The 24,095-nt window shown below is 44.5% G+C and overlaps 1 protein-coding gene across 2 annotated transcripts in view; it reads left to right on the top strand.

Annotated features, from left to right (window-relative positions):
- The window catches only part of LOC121285930 (metabotropic glutamate receptor 3-like), a 209,173-nt gene that overhangs the window by 138,978 nt on the left and 46,100 nt on the right, over positions 1–24,095 (top strand). For both annotated transcript variants that reach the window (XM_041202886.1, XM_041202887.1), the window contains one exon: positions 4,879–5,737. In XM_041202886.1, the coding sequence (XP_041058820.1) occupies positions 4,879–5,737 (859 nt within the window). The remainder of the gene's footprint in view (positions 1–4,878; positions 5,738–24,095) is intronic.

The following is a 24,095-nucleotide window of genomic DNA, read 5'->3' as shown; positions in this document are numbered from 1 at the left end:
CGAGGGACTCAAGGGCCTTAGTCAGTTCGTCAGGAGTTAACGCTTTGTCCAGGCTCTCCTGTGTACTGTCATCTAAGACCTCTGTGATAGAGGACAGGAAGGACTGGGAGGCCATGCTGTCTGTGGGCTTCACGTCATACAATCCGGCATAAAAGGATTTGCTGATCCTCAGAATGTCGGACTGCGATGACTTTACTGAGCTGTCTTCTTCCTTCAGGCTGCTGATCACAGAGCTCTCTCTGTGTACCTATTGGAAGAAGAAACATGAGCACGTCTCATCCTGCTCCACGGAGCGGACTCTGGAACGGAAAATGATCTTGGAAGCCTCTGAGGCAAAGAGCGAGGCTTGCTGGCTCTTCACCTCTTGGAGTTCCTCCTTGACACCGACCCGCATCGACTGCAGCCACAACATGCTGGAGCTGCAGTCCATTCTGTACCTAACAGGACCTGATCTCAGTCAGGAGGCTGACTTTTGTGAATGATACCCAAGAAGGCCAAAGCAGCGGCTAATCACTTCAAGAAGAAGTCAAGCTCACCAGGCACATGCCACTTCTGTACAGTCATAAATGTGAAGGTTCTAATTTCCGACTGGCAAGGATCTTAATTTGGAGGGGGGGGGGCCTTAATTCTGGTGAGCTGGCCCTTTAATGAGCTTGCATGACATGCTAATGAATGCAAACGAGCTCCCAACATTGTTCATCAGGAAAGCTCGAGCCGCCTCTAAAGGCCTGAAAATATAATTGCAGAAGTTCATCCCGGGAATCAGTTGGGAAACTGATTTTTGGACTCCCACCAAATAAAGTTTCTCTGCCTGCCAAGCTTCTTGCTAATGGTGGGCCCAGATGATTCCACCTCTTGCTCCAGAAAGTTGGAGAACTGCGATAAGTAAAAATCTAGGAATAATTGATGGAGGCATACAAAACTCTAATGTCACGTACAAGTTAACTCACTCCCATCAAAATTTATTAGTACAATATTCACGGAGGTTGAGAGGTAATTTGTCTTATCAGATATTGGAGTCTGGATTTCTCTTTTGCTGCATGGTTTTCAGGAGGAATGTGAATGTAGCGAGGGTGTGAAGATCCTTTATGCTGTATCTTCATCCACTTTGGTGCCTAAATTCTCCTCATCATTTCCTGCAGTTAATGGAAGCTGCCATTTTAAAATGCCAACTGTGGGTAACATTCACATCTCTGAGTCAGAGGTTAAAGTCCTGCTGCAGACGCTAGAACACCAAAATCAAGGCTATCACTCCTGTGCAGTACTAAAGGGGTGCTGCACTGTCTGAGGTGCCATCTTTCAGAGGGGACGATGGAAGGGCAGTGGATGTTATATACATGGATTTAAGTAAGGCCTTTAACAAGGTCCCTCATGGCAGACTGGTACAGAAGGTAAAGTCGCACGGGATCAGAGGTGAGCTGACAAGATGGATACACAATTGGCTTGGTCATAGAAGACAGAGGGTAGCAGTGGAAGGGTGCTTTTCTGAATGGAGAGTTGTGACTAGTGGAGTTCCGCAGGGATCAGTGCTGGGACCTTTGCTGTTTGTAGTATACATAAATGATTTGGAGGAAAATGTAACTGGGCTAATTAGTAAGTTTGCAGACCACACTAAGGTTGGAGGAGTTGCAGATAGTGAAGAGGATTGTCAAAGGATACAACAGGATATAGATCGGTTGGAGACTTGGGCGGAGAAATGGCAGATGGCGTTTAATCCGGACAAATGCGAGGTAATGCATTTTGGAAGGTCTAATACAGGTAGGAATTATACAGTAAATGGCAGAACCCTTAAGTGCATCGATGGGCAGAGGGATCTGGGTGTACAGGTCCACAGGTCACTGAAAGTGACAACGCAGGTGGATAAGGTAGTCAGGAAGGCATATGGCATGCTTGCCTTCATTGGCAGGGGTATTGAGTATAAAAGCTGGGAAGTCATTCTGCAGCTGTATAGAACCTTGGTTAGGCCACACTTGGAATATTGCGTGCAATTCTGGTTGCCACATTACCAGAAGGTTATGGAGGCATTGGAGAGGGTGCAGAGGAGGTTTACCAGGATGCTGCCTGGTCTGGAGGTTATTAGCTATGAGGAGAGGTTGGAGAAACTCGGATTGTTCTCACTAAAGCGACGGAGATTGAGGGGCAACTTGATAGAAGGTAACAAAATTATGAGTGGCATGGACAGAGTAGATAGTCAGAAGCTTTTTCCCAGGGTGGAAGAGTCAATTACTAGGGGACATAGATTTAAGGTGAGAGGAGAAAACTATAGAGGAGATGTGTGGAGCAAGTTTTTTATGCAGAGGGTAGTGAGTGTCTGGAATTCGCTGCCAGAGGAGGTGCTGGAAGAAGGTACAATAGTAGTGTTTAAGAGGCAGCTTGACAAATACATGAATAGGATGGGAATAGAGGGATACGGACCCCGGAAGTGCAAAATGCTTTAGTTTGACAGGCAATATGATCGGCGCAGGATTGGAGGGCCGAAGGGCCAGTTCCTGTGCTATACTTTTCTTTGTTCTTTGAGACTGTAAAAAGAGGGTCCATCTGCCCTCTCTTAGATGGATGTAAAAGATCCATTGGAATTATTCAAAGAAGGGCAGGGAGTTATTCCCAGCGTTCCAGCCTACAATTCTGCTTCAATCATCATCTCAAAAACAGATTATCTGATCATTATCACATTACTATTCCTGGGATCTTGCTATGCGTGACATGGCTGCTATGTTTCCTACGTTACAACAGAACTACACTTCAGAAGTATTTCATTGGTTGTGAGATGTGCTTTATAAATAAATGAAAATCTTGCCATCCCCAAACTGCGTCAATTTATTAAAATGGAAGGTAATTGGTGATGTTCTATGTCTCGTCATTATGGTGACTAATAATCACACCTACATATACAATGGGCATCCACATCTGTATATGATGGGTATTTACACCTACATATACAATGGGCATCCACATCTGTATACAATGGACATCCACACCTGTATATGATGGGTATTCACACCTACATATACAATGGGCATCCACATCTGTATATAATGGGCATCCACACCTGTATATGATGGGTATTCACACCTACATATACAATGGGCATCCACACCTGTATACAATGGGCATCCACACCTGTATATGATGGGTATTCACACCTACATATACAATGGGCATCCACATCTGTATACAATGGGCATCCACACCTGTATATGATGGGTATTCGCACTTACATATACAATGGGCATCCACACCTGTATACAATGGGCATCCACACCTGTATATGGTGGGTATTCACACCTACATATACAATGGGCATCCACACCTGTATATGATGGGTATTCATACCTACATATACACTGGGCATCCACATCTGTATATGATGGGTATTCACACCTACATATACAATGGGCATCCACACCTGTATACGATGGGTATTCACATCTACATATACAATGGGCATCCACATCTGTATACAATGGACATCCACACCTGTATATGATGGGTATTCACACCTACATATACAATGGGCATCCACACCTGTATATGATGGGTATTCACACCTACATATACAATGGGCATCCACACCTGTATATGATGGGTATTCACACCTACATATACGATGGGCATCCATGCTTGTAAGACACTGGAGAAAATGTGAAAGCCAATTTAAAGAACTAAACACAGACACAAGTTAATGCTTTGCAGAGTCCTTTTCTTGCCAGTCACTCCCCCACTCTCACTAATTTTGGAAATGTTTGTTTTGTGTTTTTCTTTGCTCCTCCCAATGACTTTTCCAGTTTTCTTTCTGCCATAAAATGTGGGGCTGCTTTGCATGTTTCACCAACCCCTCACCTCCCCCAACAGGGAACAACATTTCTTGGGAATTCTCACCCTACCTTTGCTTCCTGGAAGAAGAGGAGAAGGAATGAGGCCCTGCTGGTGAGGCTGCACCAGACACACACACAGCACCGCCCACTTGCACTCCACATCCAATGTTGCATATCTGCATTTACCTGATGATGATCTGCAGCCTGACAACAATGGTGTGATTGGTGGGTGGGCTTTGAAATTGGCAGTCAGTGCTCCTGCATGAACCCCATTTAAATATTTTTATCCTGTATTGTTGAACCCTTGCACAATTTTTAGGGGTTAGAAGGCATTTCGTGGCCAAACCTTAAAGGACTTGTGACAAAAAGCTGCTCCAAGAACATCTAGAAAATATTTACTTTCATTTAGCCAGTCAGGAAGACCAGGAGTATTGCTCATCAATGTTATCTACCACACATCCAACCACCTTCTCCCACACGCCTCCTCTCAATCTGTACCATTGATCAGCTCAGCATTGGAGCTGGCCTATTTACTTATCTCCCCAATGGCCAAAGTGTCTCATGAGTTCCCATTTGGTGATCACAGCTCTCAGCCAGATGCTAATGAGATCCAACCACCAAGATGGTTCGGTTCAAGCTTTTTGTTAACGCTACTGGGCGAGCAGCTTGCCCATAATGCCCACCACAGCAAACAAATGCCACTCCCCCTGTTTCTGTCAATTCTTATGTTGTCACCCGTCTTGGCTCCACCATTGCAAACCATGTCTGCAATTGTCTGGACCTCAAATCCTAGAGTTGCTTTCCTAAACCCCTCCACTTCTACACATCCCTCTTCTTCTTTAAGGGCCTTCTTAAAACCAACCTCTTTGACCAAACTGTTCGAACCACTCCCAATGTTCCTTCCTTTGACCTGACAATATTTCCAAGTCCTTGTGAAGCGTCTTGGAGATTTATAATGTTAAAGTTGCTATATAAATGCTGGTTATTCTTGGTTATTGAACATCATTAAAATAATCATCTCATCAATGATTTGTATTTAATATATATTTAACATTATCCACAGGTAGCAAATTTGCTTAGACTGTTCCAGATTCCACAGATCAGCTATGCTTCAACAAGTGCAAAACTCAGCGATAAAAGCCGCTATGATTACTTTGCGAGAACAGTACCTCCTGACTTTTATCAGGCAAAGGCTATGGCAGAAATTTTGCAGTTCTTCAATTGGACTTATGTGTCGACCATTGCTTCAGAAGGTGATTATGGAGAGACGGGAATCGAAGCCTTTGAGCACGAGGCACGGCTTCGAAATATTTGCATTGCTACTTCGGAGAAAGTCGGCCGTTCCACCACAAAGAAGTCCTACGATGGCGTTATACAAGAACTGCTCAACAAAGCCAATGCGAAGATTGTTGTGCTTTTCACACGGGGCGATGATGCCAGAGAGCTTCTTGCTGCAGCCAGCCGATTGAATGTTTCTGGCTTCACCTGGATTGCCAGTGATGGATGGGGAGCGCAAGAAATTGTCATTAAGGGGAATGAGCAGATTGCCAATGGTGCGATAACCTTAGAGCTTGCATCTTACCCCATTAAACAATTTGATAAGTACTTTCAAAGCCTCCACCCTCACACCAACAAACGCAACCCATGGTTTAAAGCATTCTGGCAACAGAAATTTCAGTGCATGTTACAAAGCAGTCGATCTCGTCAAAAGTTGTGTGACAGACGACTCTCAATCAACAACTCCAACTATGAGCAAGAGACAAAGATAATGTTTGTTGTCAATGCAGTGTACTCAATGGCACATGCCTTACACAGGATGCAACGGATATTGTGCCCAAATACTACCAGACTCTGTGATGCCATTATGCCACTGGATGGAAAGAAGTTATACAAAGGATACTTAATCAAAATTAACTTCAGTGGTAAGAACCTTATCTGTGTCACTGTGAATGGCATAAATGAGAGCAGGGTATATCATTATTATGCTTTTTGGATTGTTTTACACTTATTATGCTCGAGATATTGTTTCACTGCCATCAATGAACAAGAGCTCCCAATGTCCTAGACATTGCCATTGTATATCAAGGGGAATTGGTGAGATTATCTTTTGTAAGAGATGGCTATTTTTGGCACTTGTGTGGCAAGAATGTTACTTGTCACTTATCAGCCTGGACTGTTTCATTATCTGAGGAGTTGTGAATGGAACTGAGCACTGCAATCATTTTGAACATCCCCACTTCTGGTATTATGACAGAGGGAGGGTCGTTCATGAAGTAGCTAGTGTTTTAAAATGTAAATGTATGACTAGATCCCTACCCACAAAATATAAATCATCATGGGTAGATAAAACAAGAAGCTAAAGGAGCAGAGGGGATGGAATTGGTCTTTGTCAGTAACACAAATTGGGCTAATAGAGAATCAGCAGCTCATTCTACACTACTCCCATCTTTAATTCTTAAGAAATTCTGCTGTTATTGTTGAAAGGGGTGTTTATTTTCTATCTATGTTGCTACTCACTTATTCCTGAGCTGTCCAGGAGCTGGTAAACAATATGAAAGACTGAGCTTTCAGCACATGGCAATGTACAACATGCAGAGAAAACTTGCTCCATTGAAGGATTCAGTGTAAAATATATAGAAAAATATGAGTTGAAATATCATAATGGAATGAGGATACAAATCAAGTATAATGGTAATAAAATGCATAAAATTTACTTTTTGTTTAAGGCACATAAACTGCCATTGGTTCATGTTTCACAGAAATAGACCCATTTTAATATTCAGTGTTAACCTGATGAAAGGTCACAACCTGAAACATTAATTCTGTTTCTACCCCCCACAGATGCTGCCAGAGCTACAGGGATTTTCCAGCATTTTCTGTTTTTATTTCAGATTTCCAGCATCTGCAGTATTTTGCTTTTAAGTATTCAGTTATTAGCTAATGGGCAAAATAAGCTTAATTTTTTGGGTTTAAGGTATATTATGGTAGGTAAGTATCTTAGATGTCTGTGTGCGTTCACAGTTTTTGAGAGCAGTTGACACTGAGTAAGCATATTTTATATCTCACCTGTCTAAAATTTTTCATTGCTCGATATTATGGTGCAAATATACAAACAGTTTAAACAAGGAATTGATTCACCGTGTGACATGGAGGAAGTAGGAATCCAGTGGGATGAAGGTTTGGAAGTGGAACCTGATATAGATTAGCAGAGGCTCAAGAAATATCAATCCCTGGTTTGAGAATATGTGAATGATGATCTCTTGGGTTTTGACATAAAACAAAGGATGTTCAGTGAGCAACAAGCACAAATGAAATAAAAGCAAAAAACTGCGGATGCTGGAAATCTGAAATAAAAACAAAAAGTGCTGGTAAACCTCGGCAGGTCTGGCAGCATCTGTGGAGAGAGAAACGGAGCTAACGTTTCGAGTCCAGCGCTCATATTGGATAGAGTCATGTTGGACTCGAAGCGTCGGGCAGACTCGTCCCAGATTTGCACTAAGTGTGGCGGCAGGCGGATAAAACGATGTTTTACCCGCCGGCCGCAATGGCAGTTTCTCACGCTGTATCATCCCAAACCCGCATTCCTGGGAAACACCCGGTTTCCATGGTGGGCGGGCTCCGATTCACCCATCATGCCACCACCTCGCAGCTTCATCACACCGGGCGCCACATTTAAAGTGCAGCCACGCAGATACTTCTCTGTGGTTCCAGCCCAGGACTGCAACAAAGAAGACATGGCCATGAAAGGCAAGAAGACTGCAGCCCTCAGGTTTAGTGACGCATCCCTCGAGCGCCTTTTGGATACTGTGGAGAACCGCCACGATGTCCTCTACCCACTCTCTGGCCGCAGAATGGGCAGCAACATTACCACTCCGGCTTGGTAGGTGATGGCAGTGGTGGTCAATGCCAATGCTGCACAGAAGAGGTTGGCCATCCAGTGCAGAAAGAGGATGAATGATCTCATCTGTGCAGCCAGGGTATGGCAACCATCTCATCACTTTAAACTCACACACTCACTAGCCCATCACACATCCACTAGCATCTCACTCACCGCCCACACTCTCACACACACCCTCACATCTCCATCTGGCCTCACCTCCTCTGGAGGCTGCCTCCTCAGCCCTCACCATCTTGAGGCCACTTGCACAGATCAACATGTGCCCCATACACACCCTGGGATACCCTCCTTCCCCAGTACAGCCCTCGCCCTGCAGCCCCTTCCCTTGCCTGAGGGCACTTCTCCCTCTTCCCCAAGCAAGCCCTTGCCCTGCAGCCGTACAAAGCCTCCCCCATCTTATGGCTTGTCAGGTAGATAGGGACCTGCCCGTGACCCCCTAACAGTGATGTGGTGCTGCCTGTGAATCCTGGCGCTGATGACTGCGAGTGCTGCCCGAAGCAAGGTAGGCAAACACACCTCAAAGTCCTGAGTGAAGTGCAGCTCGCCAGTTGCATGTCGCTTATGTGTCGCTGTGAAACAGGTCAGTGTGCAATCAGGCCTACATGGGAGGACGGTGCAAGGTGGAGGGATGAGTCCAGCGAGCTGGCCTTATAATGATATGCAGATCTATTACAATGAGGATCCCCACGTCCGATGGTAGGGAACACAACCTGCCATCGATGGACAGAGTGGACAATCACAAACTGGTTTTACAATGTTGTGAAACCAATTTTTGGCCTTCTCGCCATATTGGCTGCTCAAACTGCCGAACATGCCCAACGCCAGCGGGCACAGAAAATTCCGACTGTGAACTCTGTTTCTCTCTCCGCAGATGCTGCCAGACCTGCTGAGTTTTTCCAGCATTTTCTGTTTTTAAACTCAAGTGAAGATTCTGTGCAGCCTTTCTGGAGACGCGTGGTAAATGGTTGCTATAGCAGTGTAGATCATCGCAATGTTTTGCACTAACGTTTGAGAGAATTTCTCATCAATGCACAACATCCATGAGGAGGCGTCAGCACCAGGAATATCTTCATACCTGAGGTAACCAGGTGAGGCAATCCATTCAACGTGAGTGAAGACCTGCAGCCTTGGGGGACCATTTCTAGAGGTCATTTTGAATCAGATTGTAAGTATACAGAATAGTGTCTCAGGACAGCAAAAGGACTTTCTTTGACCATCTGTCAGTGAACTAAGGCAACCTTCTGTTTCTGACATGTCAGTTCTCCAGCTGTTCACTGGAGACAAGAATCTTGCTCCTTCTGCTATTGGAGTAGGTGAATGGCTTAAATTCAATGAGGCTTTAACACAATTCTCTGATAACAATTGGAAGGCAGAAAAATAAAGGTGCCTTCCAGATCACACCAGCAAGAGGACCCAATTGGCAGTCAGACCTTATTAGCATGCAGGCTGTGAGCGGTGAGCACCAGAAACACTGAAAATACACTGTCAATGAGGGAAGGCCAGCTGACCAATTGTATGGACCTTAGGATGGAGGTGATATTGTAAGACAACAATTCGACAGATTAGTGAGAACTACTGTGATGCAATTTCATAAAACTGTGGATCTTGTGACTCTCTCCACCCTGCAATCTTTACTTACAAATCGTCATTGGATGTGAGTTTTACACCTGAGAAAACAGCCAGTTCAATAGTATTCATGATGGCAGCAAACAGATTGAGCAAAGCATGAGTTTTGTGTTAAAGATTGTTTGTGACAGTATCCAGATCAGGATCAGGAGCATCAATAAAGGTCAGATAAAACTGTGTCAGGCATAAAAAATTTATAACTACATCGCACACAAAAATGGTGATTACCTCAATCTGTTGTTGCCATCTTTGGTGATACTCAAGTGGCCACTTCCTTTGCAGCTTACCTCATAATGATATTTTGGATGTCAGAATTTCTGGTTTCTATGGTGATATAATGCTGTTGCTATCTGGTTTTAACCTGGCTTATGAGACCTTTCTGTTAAAAGAAGATAAGAGATCAAAGCCAATCCCCAAGCTAAGTGGTTAATGGCATAACTCTTAACTAAAACCATAATATTGATATGTCAGTTTATATTTTTTGCGATAACTTCATTGTTTTTCTGCTTTTGAACAAATTACTCAAATTATCATGCCATAAATGTGATAAATTGTGATGAAGTCAGAAGTCTCAGTGTTAGAACGAGTGCTGCACACCTTGTGCTAACAGTCCAGTACAAACATAAACTTCACCAAATGTAACCACTTATTGTTCAGGAAAGATCAGCAGTTGAACTGTTTTTTAAAGAAAACATTACAGGATATTGTTCTCCTCTTTGTCCTGTTATTTTCTCTTCCTTTCTGCGTGTCCTCAAGGCCCAGACTATTCCAGGTTGAGAGGACAGGACCTGAATTTAGGCTTGTGCCGTTACTCCTATGTGACTGCCTGTCACAACATATTCCACAGCAGCCTAAATTGGTTCATTTTCCAGTTTTCCTGCCTCCCTAAAGGGACACATTTTGCTACTCCGCCTCTTCTCACCATGTGGGCAATCAGAGATCCTGAATTTTCACTGTTTGAAGTATCAAGCATGTTATTCTCTCTTCTCAACTTCCAGCACTGCCAGTAATAGCCACCATCAAGGTAATTAGTTCAGCTTGTGTTCACAAAGATAATGCAGTACCATTTGAGATGTGATAGTAACATAGATTAAGCACTAAAAACCTGGTGTAACTTTTGGACACTTATATTAGATATTTCCAAAAACTAAGGTTTTCATACAAATGGCATTAGCATTTTGAAAATAGTGATCAGCAGTCAAAGGGTTAAATTAATTATTAGGTACTGCAAGACCTAGTGGGTGCTGAGAGAAGATCCATTTGGCTGGATTACTTTCAGAAAAGCGGGTTTCAACATTCAAATGAATACATAGCTAAAAGCTTTATAAGTCACATGAGCTATTCATAATTATGAGAGTAAGGATTGCAACCTTGTCAAATCCTCACAGTGGAAATGGAAATTTGTCACACTGTCTCGCTTATTCTTCTTGCGACCTCTGAATTGTGCAGCTTCTTAATCCTTTCAATCTTCCATCCTCTTACAATCTATAACTTCTTAAAATTCAATCTTGGTGTCAGCTATTCAGTAATTCTTGATTTGCTTCAAGCCTGTTCCTACCCATTCAACCTTGGTGGTCTGCTGCACCATGGGTCACAGCCCTTGACTTAGAATTACAACTGCAACCTTGAAATAAGCTGCTGGCTAGCAAGGTGCTCGGGAACATTTAACATACAAACTCAGAGAGAGAGTCCACATACCCCAGTGGCCGAACACTTTCCAGTGAGAAGCAAAGGAACCATGAAATTCAAAACACAAATGATTGGAATTTTTCCAAGGTACAAGTAGAAACCAAGAGAATTACTTATTACAAGATTTGCTGCCATTATTTCAAAGGGTCCAAAATGTTACAAGAGAAATGCTTTTTTTAATTACTGGATTGAAATGCTTAATGTAGTCTGACACAATCCAATGTAGTCTGATACAATCCAAGCTGAATACATTTTGAAAGCTGTTGTCAATATCTGTCAAGCCAGCTATACATACCTCGATCTTCCCACGACATTTCAAGTAGTCTTTTATCATCTTGCATTCAGTTGATGGCAGTAGCAGTGAGAATTAAAGGGACTTAACACAGCCTCTATGGGAAATGCCATTCTGTTGTGTGTGGCACATTAAAAGTTTATTTCGGTCATGATTGCTAATCCTGATTAATAAGTATGGAGCTAAATTTTAAACAGATTTTCGGATACAGTCCTCTCACAAAGCAATATACATTTTATCTTCAGCTGCTTGTTCAAATCCTTGTTGAACTGCACCAAACAAAACTGTCAACTTTGTTTAAAATATATCTATTCTGTAGATCCAGTGTAAGATATGCCTTGAAGTACATTGGCACCACCATCAATACCATCATTGTTGCTTATTAAATCTACACTCTGCCACCTATTTTCAGCAACAGCCCATCTAGCAACAAAATACCCAATTTATGTTGTCCTAAGCAACAGCATCTTTTCTTCAGTTACATTTCACAGATTATTTTATTGACATCACTAGAACTTGTTTCTCTCTTTTGCAGTGGACTTTCTCAAAGTTGCTAAGTATACCATCCTACCTACTCTGCCTCCTTCCTGAATATTCACAGTTGCAAAATCAAGGCTGATCTTACCAGCATTTCCGATTCATTCCTTTCCAGCTCTGCAGAATTGTGAATCTCTTTACCTGCCGGCATGTACTTTTCCTGCTACAATCCACAGGTTTTCAACTCCCAGGCAAGGAGTTAGTTGGCTTCTTGATGGAGCTCATCACCTTTGCTCCTCTCTTCAACCTTCATAACCTACATGTCACACCTTGGGATAACTACAATTGCCGTCAAAGAAAATAGCTGCCAGTTATTTAAGACAGAAGTAAATTGAAGCAATATTTTGTAGCTGACAATCACTTATCTATTATATTATATTTATGCAGGGTTCGTTCAAAGAGAAATATATTGTATAGACTCGTTCTAATCATGAATTTACAGAAAATGTCATGATTCAAATGATGGAAGGAGGTGTTGGAATGGAGACAGCTTAACATCTAAAAATCCATTTTAAAAATTCAGCACAAGACCATACAGAATTTCAAAGGGTATAACAAAATATGCTATACCAAAGTTGACAATTAATCCGTATGTTGCAGGCTCCTAAATCATTTCTTGATAGTTTTAAATACTATAAAACTACGGCATCAATCTTTATTTTCATTCAAACTTTTATGCTGGCATTGCATTTTCTTATTAATAAATATTAAGTGGATGCAGCAAAATGATTCTACCTCTCAGAAGTATTAAGTTAGTGATATTATTCAATGTGGACTTGGTTATGTAGAAGAACTTTATCTGCACAATCATCCCTAGTGGTCAGACATTGTAAGTAACCCTGGATGAGCTCCTGAATGTTAAATATATACACTTTTGTAGTGTAATCCTGTTAGGTGTATAACCTAGTTCTGTGCTAATTTAATAAAAATCATTGTCAATATGTCCTTAATAGGGAATCATATAAAAGCCTGACAAAGTATATCTAATTTATTTTTTTATCAATGTATAGATTTTATTAATAAAGCTTATAAATAATGATTATTAAAATTAACAATTGACTACAAGCAGGAAAGAGTTCTGGTTGAATACCATTAAACCTAAAATTCAAAAAAAAACTTGGCAGGTCCTAGACATTTTTTCTTGATCCACTACATCTATCTTCCTATCTTTCCAGTCTTGCTGGTGTGTTAAAGTACAGGCCTGGATCCTTTATACTTGTTTGCTAACGTTAATATACTTGCACAGTTTCTGCCTTAACCTATCTCTGTACATCAAGCTATTTCTGCGATGAGGACAGAAAGAGTCAAGAAAATTTAGCCATTGGATCATCATCTTGAAATGCAGGCAAGACAACAATATTTTTTATAAAATCATCACAATTTGCAACATCAAAGGTGGCATCACTTCCCTCATGCATAAACAGTGGGTTAGAGCTTTTCCAACCATTTTCGCACAAATATTCCCGGGGATATTACATTCCAAACTCAATGGGGCTGGATTTGCAATTTTTTTCAGTCTTCATTTGTGAAGATTTCAATTAATGTTACTTCATGTTTATTGTTGTAGCATGATATTCCTGTCCAGCTTATCCCTCAAAGAGTTTTTTTTTTCTGATTGTTGCCAGCCCATCTGCTTCTTACATAATTAAAGTTATATGTTTGAATCCCTCTGGCTGATAGCTTCTGTCTTTTTTCCCATTTCCTATTACATCTTCTAATATTCAAAATAGTTATCCTCAACTGACATATTGACTTAGAGAGCTCACTGTAGATAAACATGTTATGTATATCTTTTTTTGTGCCTTTTAAAACAATTCTTATTAGCCTTTAGAATTCTTTGACCTCCCTATTCAGCCACTATTAATTTTTACTCATTTCCAAGTTCAAAATAGTTTTAGAATATTTATTTTTCTTCCTCTTATTTCACTGTTATTTTTTATGCAATCCTTCTCTTTTACTCAGTATTACTCTTTATTTAATCTCACCCTGCACCCCCCCCCCCCCCACCACCACAATTCCCAAGAATAGGTCCTCCAATGTCTGGTAAATTTGCAGTTATTTCAGGCTTTAATTACTGCAGTGGTGGCAGAGTAGTATTTTCACTGGACTCGTATTCTAGACACCCAGGGTAATGTTCCTGGAGACTGGGGGTTCAAATCCCTCTGTAGCAGATGGTGAAATTTGAATTTATTAAAAGTCTGTTGTAAAAGCCTGTCTGGTTTAATTATGGAATCTGCTGCCCTCATCTGGTCTGGCCTACATATGACCCATACCCGCAGCTATGTGGTTGACCCTGAAATGGCCTAGCAAGCTCCTCAAGGGCAATTCAGGATGGGCAATAAATGCTGGCCCAGCCAGTGAAGTGCACATCCTGTGAATTGAAAAAAAAAGTCAGATACAAATTGTGGGAGTATAAAAACTTGCAAGATTGCAAAAATTGGTTCTATGTCGTTGTCACTCCTGCCATCAATTTTGAATGTCAGGAACATCATTTTCATGTAATTACCAGAATCATCCCCCGACTCTGGAGCGTGAGGCCATGCCGACCTGTGTGACAATGCGACATTCACTTGACGACCTTTGCTCCTCAATTTGAGGACCATTCGCCAATCTTGTTTCGGGCAGCGCTCGTGGTATTCAGTGCCGGGCTTCGCTGAAACCACATCGATTTCGGGGGGCTAACACAAAAGTCTCAACCCACCTGACCAGCGGTGAGGCAGTGAAGCCTTTTCAATGACTGCAGGGTGCAGGCTTGCTTGGGGAAGTGGGGGCAATCCCAGGGTGTGTGTGTGGGGGGGTACATGTTTAACAGTGCAGATTGCCTAACAATGTTGAGGGCTGAGGTGGACACTGGGCACAGGCACCGCCGCCTCAGAATGTCCATGGGCTAGCTAAAGGGTACGCACTACAAGAACAATGGGAACAAGGGATACAGGGGGAGAACTGAGAGGTCTATGAGGGAGAATAATATTAATGTTCAATTCCTCAATGACAATGTTGGAGGGGGGGTGGTTTCCATACTCACACAGGGAGGGTCCAAACTGGTCTGGCAGTGAGAGCTCATCACCATCACCGTCTTCCTGCCTGCTTTGATTGCACGGGTTAAAAGTATAATGAGAACAAACCCTGTTGCTGGGAGCTCTGCAGGCACCTTGGAAGCCAACTGACAGCACCGATCAAAGGGCCACCCAAACTGGGCTGCATTTTTGATATTAATGGTCTCTCAATGACATGGTAGAAAATCACCAAAGTGAAGCAATGATACTCGTTCGTGCGACACCAATCGTCCACAGTGGCAGTAATCGATCTCTTGGGTTTAACCCTTTGCTCGCAGCATGGCATTTCTCCAGAGTGATGATGAAGTTAAGTGCAATTGGGCATGTGGGTAAGCTTTTGAAGTGCGTTGCAGTAGTGGTGCCAGGTGGATCCTGGAGACTAGCCTCAGGCTGCCCTCAACATATTGCATAACCTGTTTAAAAATTGACGCTCATGTATATTCCAGACACTGTAGTTTCACAGTGCTGTATGAGGATGCCAGCGCCTGGGCTGAAAGCAGCACATCCAGGCACCTGGCCAAAGGAATCTCATAGCAGTTGCTCATGATTAGGGGGAGGGAGGGCACCTTGGTATACCCCTCACATTGTAGATCATTTCTGTGGAGAGGAGTTAGCAACATGGGAACCAGGGCCACGAACCCACAATCGCTCATGAGTCATTGACGGAAGGATTAGTATTGCAGGCGAGTCCTGACTCTTGGCTATTTCTCATTGACAGTGCAGCACCAGGAAGATGGCGCCTGGATTCATTGCTGCCTGCATAATTGCAGACAGGAATGAGAGAAGAAGGATAAGATTTTGACGGGGGAGGCTGGCTCACCAAAGGGAGGAACTAAACTCTCAAGACCAAGGCCCAGTAGGGGGCCCTCTGGATGCAGAGTATATGGAGAGAAGAGACGTCATGCGTAGGCGCCTCGCTAGAGCTAGGGTGTACAGACATCGCCGTCTTATTTGCAGATGACTGAAAACCAGTGTCGCCGATGCCGCCGCACATCCAGGAATCTGGTAACTCACATTTGCCACGAATTGGTGCCACGTGGACTCGGAGGACATCCATTGCCATTGGCCACAGTCAATTTCTACACCACTAGCTCCTTCCAGGCCTCGACTGGGGGCCTCTGTGGGATCTCTCAGGCATCCACACACAAATAAGGTCCACAGACACCCTTTCTTCCAAGGCCCACAATTACATCAACTTTGACAGAGAGCAAGCAAGACAGGACACCAGAGCCCTGGGCTTTGCAGAGATTTCTGAGTTTCCACAGGTGAGGGCACCATCAACTGCACTCATGTGGCCATCAAAGCTCCTTGGCAGCAGGCACTACAGCACATAAACAGGAAAGGCTTCCACTCACTCAGTCTACAGTTGGTGTGCGACCATAACAAGTAAATCCTCCAGATATGCACCAGATTTCTAGGAAGTGTCCACGACTCATATTTTGAGCAGATTGCAGATCCCAGAGATCTTTGAGGGATCACACAGGACCCAGGGCTGCCTCCTCGGGATGAAGGGTGCCCACAAAGGGTGTGGTTGATGACACCCATGCGATGGCCTCAGACCCCTGCTGAGAGAAGGTTCAACGAGGCTCACGCAGCTACCTGGACATTAGTCAAGCACACCATAGGGATTCTGAAGATGCGATTCCGATGCCTGGACAAATCTGGTGGAACACTCCAGAACACTGCCCAGAGGGTCTCATGGATCATCATGGTTTGCTGCGAACTACACAAACTGGCGCTGCAAAGGGGGGAAGACTTGCTAGATGACAAGATGGAGGAGCTGCACGTCTTCTCTGATGAGGAGGGCCTCGAAGGGGATGGCAGTGATGAGTCCGAGGAAGCCGACACTGCAGATGAAGAGGCCATAGCACAGGCTAGGCAAGGCAGGCATGCATGCGAGGGCCTCAAAGCCTCAAGATTCCAGGAGGAGGTTAACGAGATGGAGAGGGCATCTTCTTAAGACGAGTGACCTACATGAAGGACCTACATGAACAGGAGCTTTGTGACTCCTTTTCAAAGTGAGAGTCAGCAGTTCCACTTCAGGTTCCCCTTGGTGTTATGCTTCGAAGGTTGATGAAGCCTTGGGAGTTTTCTTCCTCACTGAGGTGAGGTGCTGTTTGGTGGGGTGGGGGGGTGGGGGTGCATGTTGCCATTAAAGGTGCAAAGGTGCTCTCTCTTCAAGCATCTCTGCAGCTTCCCAGTCACAATGGCAGCTTACATGATACAGGAGCTGATCCATTATTGTGAGTGGGCTCATAGGTGGCAGCCTTCAATCGGACTACGCTCCTTGAGGCGATCCATATCCAGCTACGTGACTACGCACTCAGAGTAACTTCAATGGTGCAACTGATGGGTGAGACTCTGGCCAAGGCAGCCAAGGAGGTTGGGCAGGTCTCAGTCCAGGTACAGATGAGCCAGTCCTCCCTGTCACCTTCTTCACAATCCCATTGACATCCGACACTGTCACTCAGGGATGGTGCAACTTTTCTCACCGCACTATGGATGTGGACCACCTGAGGATGATGACATTCAAACAGTTGCATGCCAGCCATTAATATGCCTCCTCTTTAACGCAGACACTGTGCCCTCACAGGCAGTGCTGGACCTGGCGAATTGAACAGTCGATGACACCATGAAGACCTAAGGGTCATGTGGAGGTTCCAATAGAAAGCACACTTAAGCTTCAGTACTTTATTGCTCAGAACCCATTTCTCCCATCAACATTATCTGAAGGTGCGCCTGGTGGTTCCCAATCACGCTTGACAGTCCACCACATGTGATTATTTGGAATTAGCATTTGTGACCACGGCCAGTGGTCTGGTGAAGAGATGCACAATGCTGCATCCATACATTGAATGACAGCCATGTGGCCCTAACACAGACAGCTACCCCAGTTAGGGACGTTCAGGCCTGTGGGTTTGAGCACCAGGACGCTAGTTCGACTGAGAGGGCCAGAGCCTCTTAGCCTTAAGGTGACAAGGTGCTCCCACTTATTGCTCAGCTTATTTGGTGTACAGTCAGAAAGTCGCAAGTGCAGCTGCCAGACAGGAACACACAGTTCCTTACAGCATAGCCTCATAGCATGGAAGCCCTGGCAGATGACAGAACACTTGGAGTCTCAGGACATATCACCCTTCTCCATGTGTTAACACTTTTGTCCTTCTACATTACACTTTCACCTTTCGATCATGCATACGCCGCAGGATAACACCTCTGCCCCTATGTCACACAGCCAAGGGTGAAAATGAGACCACCTTGCAAAGCAATTGAATGACGTTCCTTCCACAAGTACAGATAACATTATGGAGGAGGTATCAGTGATGTGGGAAATGATATGAAAACAGCCAGACACTGCGGTGAAATATAAGCCAACAGCACATACAACATACTCACGATAGCGACATTCACGATAATTCAGTGGGGGAGCCATGGTGTGTCACCTGATTGACTGCAACACAGCTCTTGATAAAAAGGAGACAAACATAAGAGGAAACATGGAATGGGTCATATTCTATTTATAGTTGTGCACATTATATACATGTTGTGACTGTCTGTGTCACCATTGTGCTCCTAATATTTCTTACTTTTCTTAACCCTACATCTTGGTGCTTCTCCAACATCCACAGTGGAGGTGGAGGCAGCCTGCTATGCCCTGTTGTCCATGATGACCTTGGTGGGCGTTCTCTGTAGGGCCGAGACCTGGAGGGCCCGGCCTGCTTCAGGTTTGCTGCTGGGGGCAGGTGCACCCTCCTCGCCCTGTGGAGCTGGGGCTGATGGGGTCACAGGAAGAGGGCAGTTGGATCAGTGGACACTCCTGGAGTCAATTGGGTGGATGACCCTGGAATGTTCAGCTGCTGGTCCTCCTCCTTAAGGTTCCTGAGGGCCCCTGGCTGACTCCTCTAGGAGAAGGGGAAGCTGGAGTGAGATCGAGCTGCCCACTCCCCCTCTTGCATTGACAATGTTGGAGGCCAACTATAGCTTCAGTGATGGAGTTCAACCCAGGCAGCAGCGCAGGACTGATGTCCTAGACCAAGGTCACCATGGAGGATGTCATCCTGCCAGTGTGGACCTCAGTGCATTGGCATGATGGCGTGATCACCTCAGACTGAAGGCAAATGGATTCCTCCATCGTCCCTTGCAATCTGAGGAGTGCAGCTGACATCCCTTCCTGACATTCCCGAGCTTGTCCCTGCAGTTCCAGCAACTTATTTAGGACAAAGCTTGGAGGCTCATCATCTGACTTGGGCTCAGCAGAATCGTGGGCTCCAGAAGTCCTCCAAGTGCCAGCGACCTCGGATATCCCTGCCTCCGCCTGCTGTGGACCAGATTGTGTGCTGTGCTCACCAGATTGTAATGCCGAGCCTGCTCTAGATCTAGGTCCCACCAAAGTGTGTGCTGCTGCATTAATGTCTGGTGTGGGTGAGTGCTGTGTTGAGTCTTCTAAGGTGCTGTTCTCAGGGTCTTCATCTGAGGTGCTCTCGGCGCTGGATCCAGGGCCCTCATTGCATGAGGGTGTGAGGTACATGGCAGATCTTCCTCGGAGAGAAAGTGGAGATTATTAGTGCGTGGCAGCGAGTAACACACAGAACAGTGCACTCACGGTAGCATTGACAGAGGGATGATCTGGTGTAGGATCCTCCTGTGGGTGCTTGGCACCAACCTCACCATCACTGCAGGAGGAGTCAACATCGTCTCCGGCCAAGAGAGGGCTCTGTTCTCGAAGTCACTGAGGACCTTGAGTTCAGGCACACCACCCCCTACCCCAAGTCTGGCACCCCTCCCTTTTATTGTGCGTTAACTTAAAAACCAATGGAGAGGGTGTGATGAATAACTCATGGAAGGGCAGGTGAGGAGGATAACTGGCATTTGAGGGTAGTTGGTGAAGACATGGTCAGAATGAGGATGAGATCAGCAGAGGGAACAAGGTCAGATGGAGATGTGAGGGTGTGTGAGAGAACGAGTGGTAATGTTCATTCAGCTGGCAGTGAGTGATATCCCTGTGGTTGTATGATGGCCTTCTGAGTGTGTGAGTCGAGAGTGACGAGATGGTTGACTTACCCTGGCAGAATGGATGAGGTCATCAACCTCTTTCTGCACAGTATGGCCAAACACTTCTGAGCAGCTTTTTTTTATTAATTCACAGGATGTGGCCTTTGCTGGCTGGGCCAGAATTTATTGCCCATCCCTAAATGCCCTTGAGAAGGTGGTGGTGAGCTGCCTTCTTGAACCGCTGTAGTCCATCTGGTGTAGGTACACCCACAGTGCTGTTAGGGAGGGAGTTCCAGGATTTTGATCCAGTGACATGAAGGAACGGCGATGTATTTCCAAGTCAGGATGGTGAGTGACTTGGAGGAGAACTTCAAGGTGTTGGTGTTCCCATGTGTCTGCCACCCTTGTCCTTCTAGATGGTAGTGGTCGTGTGTTTGGAAGGTGCTGCCTAAGGAGGCTTAGTGAGTTCCTGCAGTGCATCCTGTAGATGGTACACACTGCAGCTACTGTGCGTCGGTGGTGGAGGGAGTGACTCTTTGTGGATGTGGTGCCAGTCAAGCAGGCTGCTTTGTTCTGAATGCTCTCCTGGATGTCAGTTTGTCCACCACCACTACCATTGCCTCCCAAGCCAGATTGGTGATGTTGCTGCCCCTCCTGTGTCCAGAATGGGGGTAGAGAACATCGCAGCATCCCTCAACTGTTTCCAGCAGGTGCTCAAATGAGGCATTACTAAATCTGGGGGCAGCACTCTTTTCAGCTTTTGGCCATCTCTTCAGTGGAGCTGTCCTGGGCTGTAAGCCTGGAGAACTGTGCATGCTGTGTCCATTTAAATATGACGCCCAGAGTGAGTAAGCGGGGAGGTTATGCCAAGGCGGGCGAAATGGAGCCCATCCACCAGCGATCCAGCGGGTTTCATATGGATACATGATCAATGAGGCAGGACAGGGACAATACAACATGAAAACCCATTGCAGCTTTTCAGGTAAAATACCGATTTCCACACCAACTACTGCACTTAGTGGCATTCAGGGAGAATTCCGCCCACAGCAAGGATCCAAACTGTTATTTGCTACGTACCTTCAATGAGTTGGACCCAAGAAATGAGCAACCAACTTTGAAATGTTCTAACAGCACCAAAGTAGGAATTATGACAAATGGAAGAAGAAAGATTGAAGAAGGGCAAACGCTAGCAGGATGGGCAGTTACATGGCAGATGCAGTTTAATGTAGAAAAAATAAAGAACTTAGACCTGATTGTCAGTGGATGTCAGAAATGACATGATTAATTTGACTTACTGCTCATTGATGAGATAAAGGATAGGGGAGAATAAAGTGGAAGGGAATCTGAAGAAGAGGGGTTATTGAAGAGGGGATGGTGAAAGGGAAAAAAGGAGGGGGATGGGGAGGAGAGGGGGTTTGGAAAGGAGGTGAGAAATGAAGGGAAGAGGAAAAGAAGGAAACTGGTAGGTAAAAAATAAAGATATACATCATATATCTGATGTGTCTTTATAGGATAGCAGCATGTCATCATTTTGAGGGAAGTGCTTCATTTGATCCAGCATCAGTTTCATTTCGGTCTGGAGCAGAGCACACATACACACACACAACTCCGCAGCTCTGATGTCCTACCATCTAAATTCAAAAACTTAAAACAGCATACAAAGTTATGGTTTCTTGACTCAGGAGTGTCTGAACCAGACAAGCAAGCTATAAAAATTCACTTAGCAATTGGGAATGAAGGTCTACACAGGCTGAACACATCAGGATTAACAGCAGAAGAGCCAAAGGATCTCCAAAAGATATGGGCTACATTGGAAGAACATTTCAGAATCAGGTTAAACTTCTGTATTTATCAACTATAACTCATATAATTTCGACAACACCCTACAGAATTCATAGACCACTTCATCAGCAGATACAGAGAAAAGGGTACGGACTGTGATTTTTCAGTTTATTTGGTTTGCCTAGAGAAATCATCATGGATAACGATCCACAATTTATTGGTAAGTGACTTCAAGATACATTACCCTAGATCTAATGTCCTAGCTGAGCGAATGATTCATGTGGTGAAATTCCTAATTCTCAAATGTATTCAGGCCAAGCAAGATCTACAAGATCTTTAAGTGCAACTGTTCCATCTCCAGCACACCTTATGTTTGGCAGAACAGAGTGTACCAATTTACCTCCTCTTAACCATTCTACTTTCTCATAAACTAGAGGGCAACTTTTAAAACTACAAGAGAAGATGTCCAACGTGCACAATAAAAATGCAGGTACAGAATTGCCAAGTTTACAGTTGGGGCAACAAGTTTGAATCCAGGATCCCACAAAAGGTACGTGGCATCCTGCAGAGGTGATGAAGATTTGTTCAAAACCAGTGTCCTATGAGGTCATTACACACAGGCAAACGTGAGTGCACAAAACAACAGCCTGAATAAGCTAACACAAAATGGGGAGCAAGCTGGAAAACATTGGGAACCAGTGCACTTGCTCCTTGCCATTCCACTGTCGAATACACCTGCCCTGCATGGGAAAGATCTACTCATGCTAAGAAGATGGATGCCGTTCTGAATGCAAGCTGCCAACTTATCACAGGTTGTTTAAAACCAACAAACACCAACAGCGAAATCACATCTAATGTTGGAGACTGTGGAAAGAATTTTCCCGTCGGTGAGCGTGGGTTTCCCGACATCACCGCGTCATTTCGATTTTCAGTTTGGCGGGTTGAACTATCAAAGGCCTATTAAAGCCATTTAAAACCTAATTCATTCCATTCAATGAGCTGCCCGTCCAACCTTAAGGTTGTTGGGCAGGCGAAGAGCCCAGGCGGCCTCTGCATTTTTCATGGAACCTCATCCACGGGCGGGATGAGGTTTCATGAACTGTTTTAAAATCTAATAAAAATTTACACATTTATCCTTTGACATGTCCCAGCTCATGTGATAGTGTCACATGAGGGGACATGTTTTAAAAGTGTTAAAAACCTTCATTTAAACTTTAGCAGTGAAACAAATCTCCCTGAGACATCTCTGTGCCTCGGCGAGATCACTGCGCTCTTTAGTGCACCTGCGGAAAGAGCGCAGGGAACCTCTTAGGGAATTCCACCCCTGCCCCCTGCACAGGGAATGCTCACCTGTTCAAGCCATTCAGGAACAGGCAGACTTTGTGCTGCCTATTAATTGTGATGATCGTGGCAACGTAGACCAGCATTGAAAGAGCTATTGAGTATCTACATGCCTCAACAGAGGACCCAAATTCGTACCAGGCTAGGATTACTTAAAGTGGGTGGGTATCGCTCCCCCGATATAAGAAGAACGGTAGCCAGCAAGAAAAAGCGACTCCGTCAAACATCAGATGAGAGGCACCCTCTACATGGTCATACATCTAAGCCGCCTAAAGTCAAGGAAGAGCTTCATGAACAGTATTGTTCCATTACAATCAACCTCATCTGAAGCCCGCATCGCCTTGTGGAAAGACCAGCTCACCAGTCTCGAACAACCCCCAGCGATGGAAATTCTACCGGCTGAAAGCCTTCCCCCAGGAGCTAATTGCAACTGGGCAACCTGGAAATGCCTTGACAGACTTAGGACTGGTGTAGGTCATTCAAAGGTGTCACTAAGCAAATGGGGATATACAACCAGCCCGACAACTTGTGAATGTGGAACTGAGCCACAGACTATGCAACATCTGCTGCAATGTCTATCGCTAGAGGAACCCTGCACTGTTGCAGATCTTGCCGAATTCAACAACAAGGCACAAAAATGTGTCCAGTTCTGGCTGGGCCATGTATAGACTGTCTGTGGACACCATAAGAAGAATTACACAAAAGGCACAACAGTGAGCTGTAACCGAGGACAAGCCAGATCCATTCCAGCTCCTAAAACATTGTATAGTCCTGTTGCATTGAGGGCAAGATCCCAAATGCAATCAGAAACAACATCCAAGAATGACAACCCCACAGATCACTGAAGAAACCTCCAGACAAGGTTATCATTACAAGATCTGGGCATACCAGCAGATTACCTCTACGCTTTAGAGACTCAGAGATTCACCAGTCCTATACCCTTATGTAATGGTAACTGAACATGAACATGTATTGTATCACTGATAAAGCAGATGTGTCAAACCTTTGTGTCTTGCACTCATCAGGATTCTTCGCAAGGATATCAATATAAGATGAAAACAACAATTTAT

Source organism: Carcharodon carcharias, chromosome 13 (assembly GCF_017639515.1).
Source record: "Carcharodon carcharias isolate sCarCar2 chromosome 13, sCarCar2.pri, whole genome shotgun sequence".
Classification (NCBI taxonomy): Eukaryota; Metazoa; Chordata; class Chondrichthyes; order Lamniformes; family Lamnidae; genus Carcharodon; species Carcharodon carcharias.
Note: the sequence above shows the minus strand (reverse complement) of the source record. Positions and strands in the feature narration are given on the sequence as shown.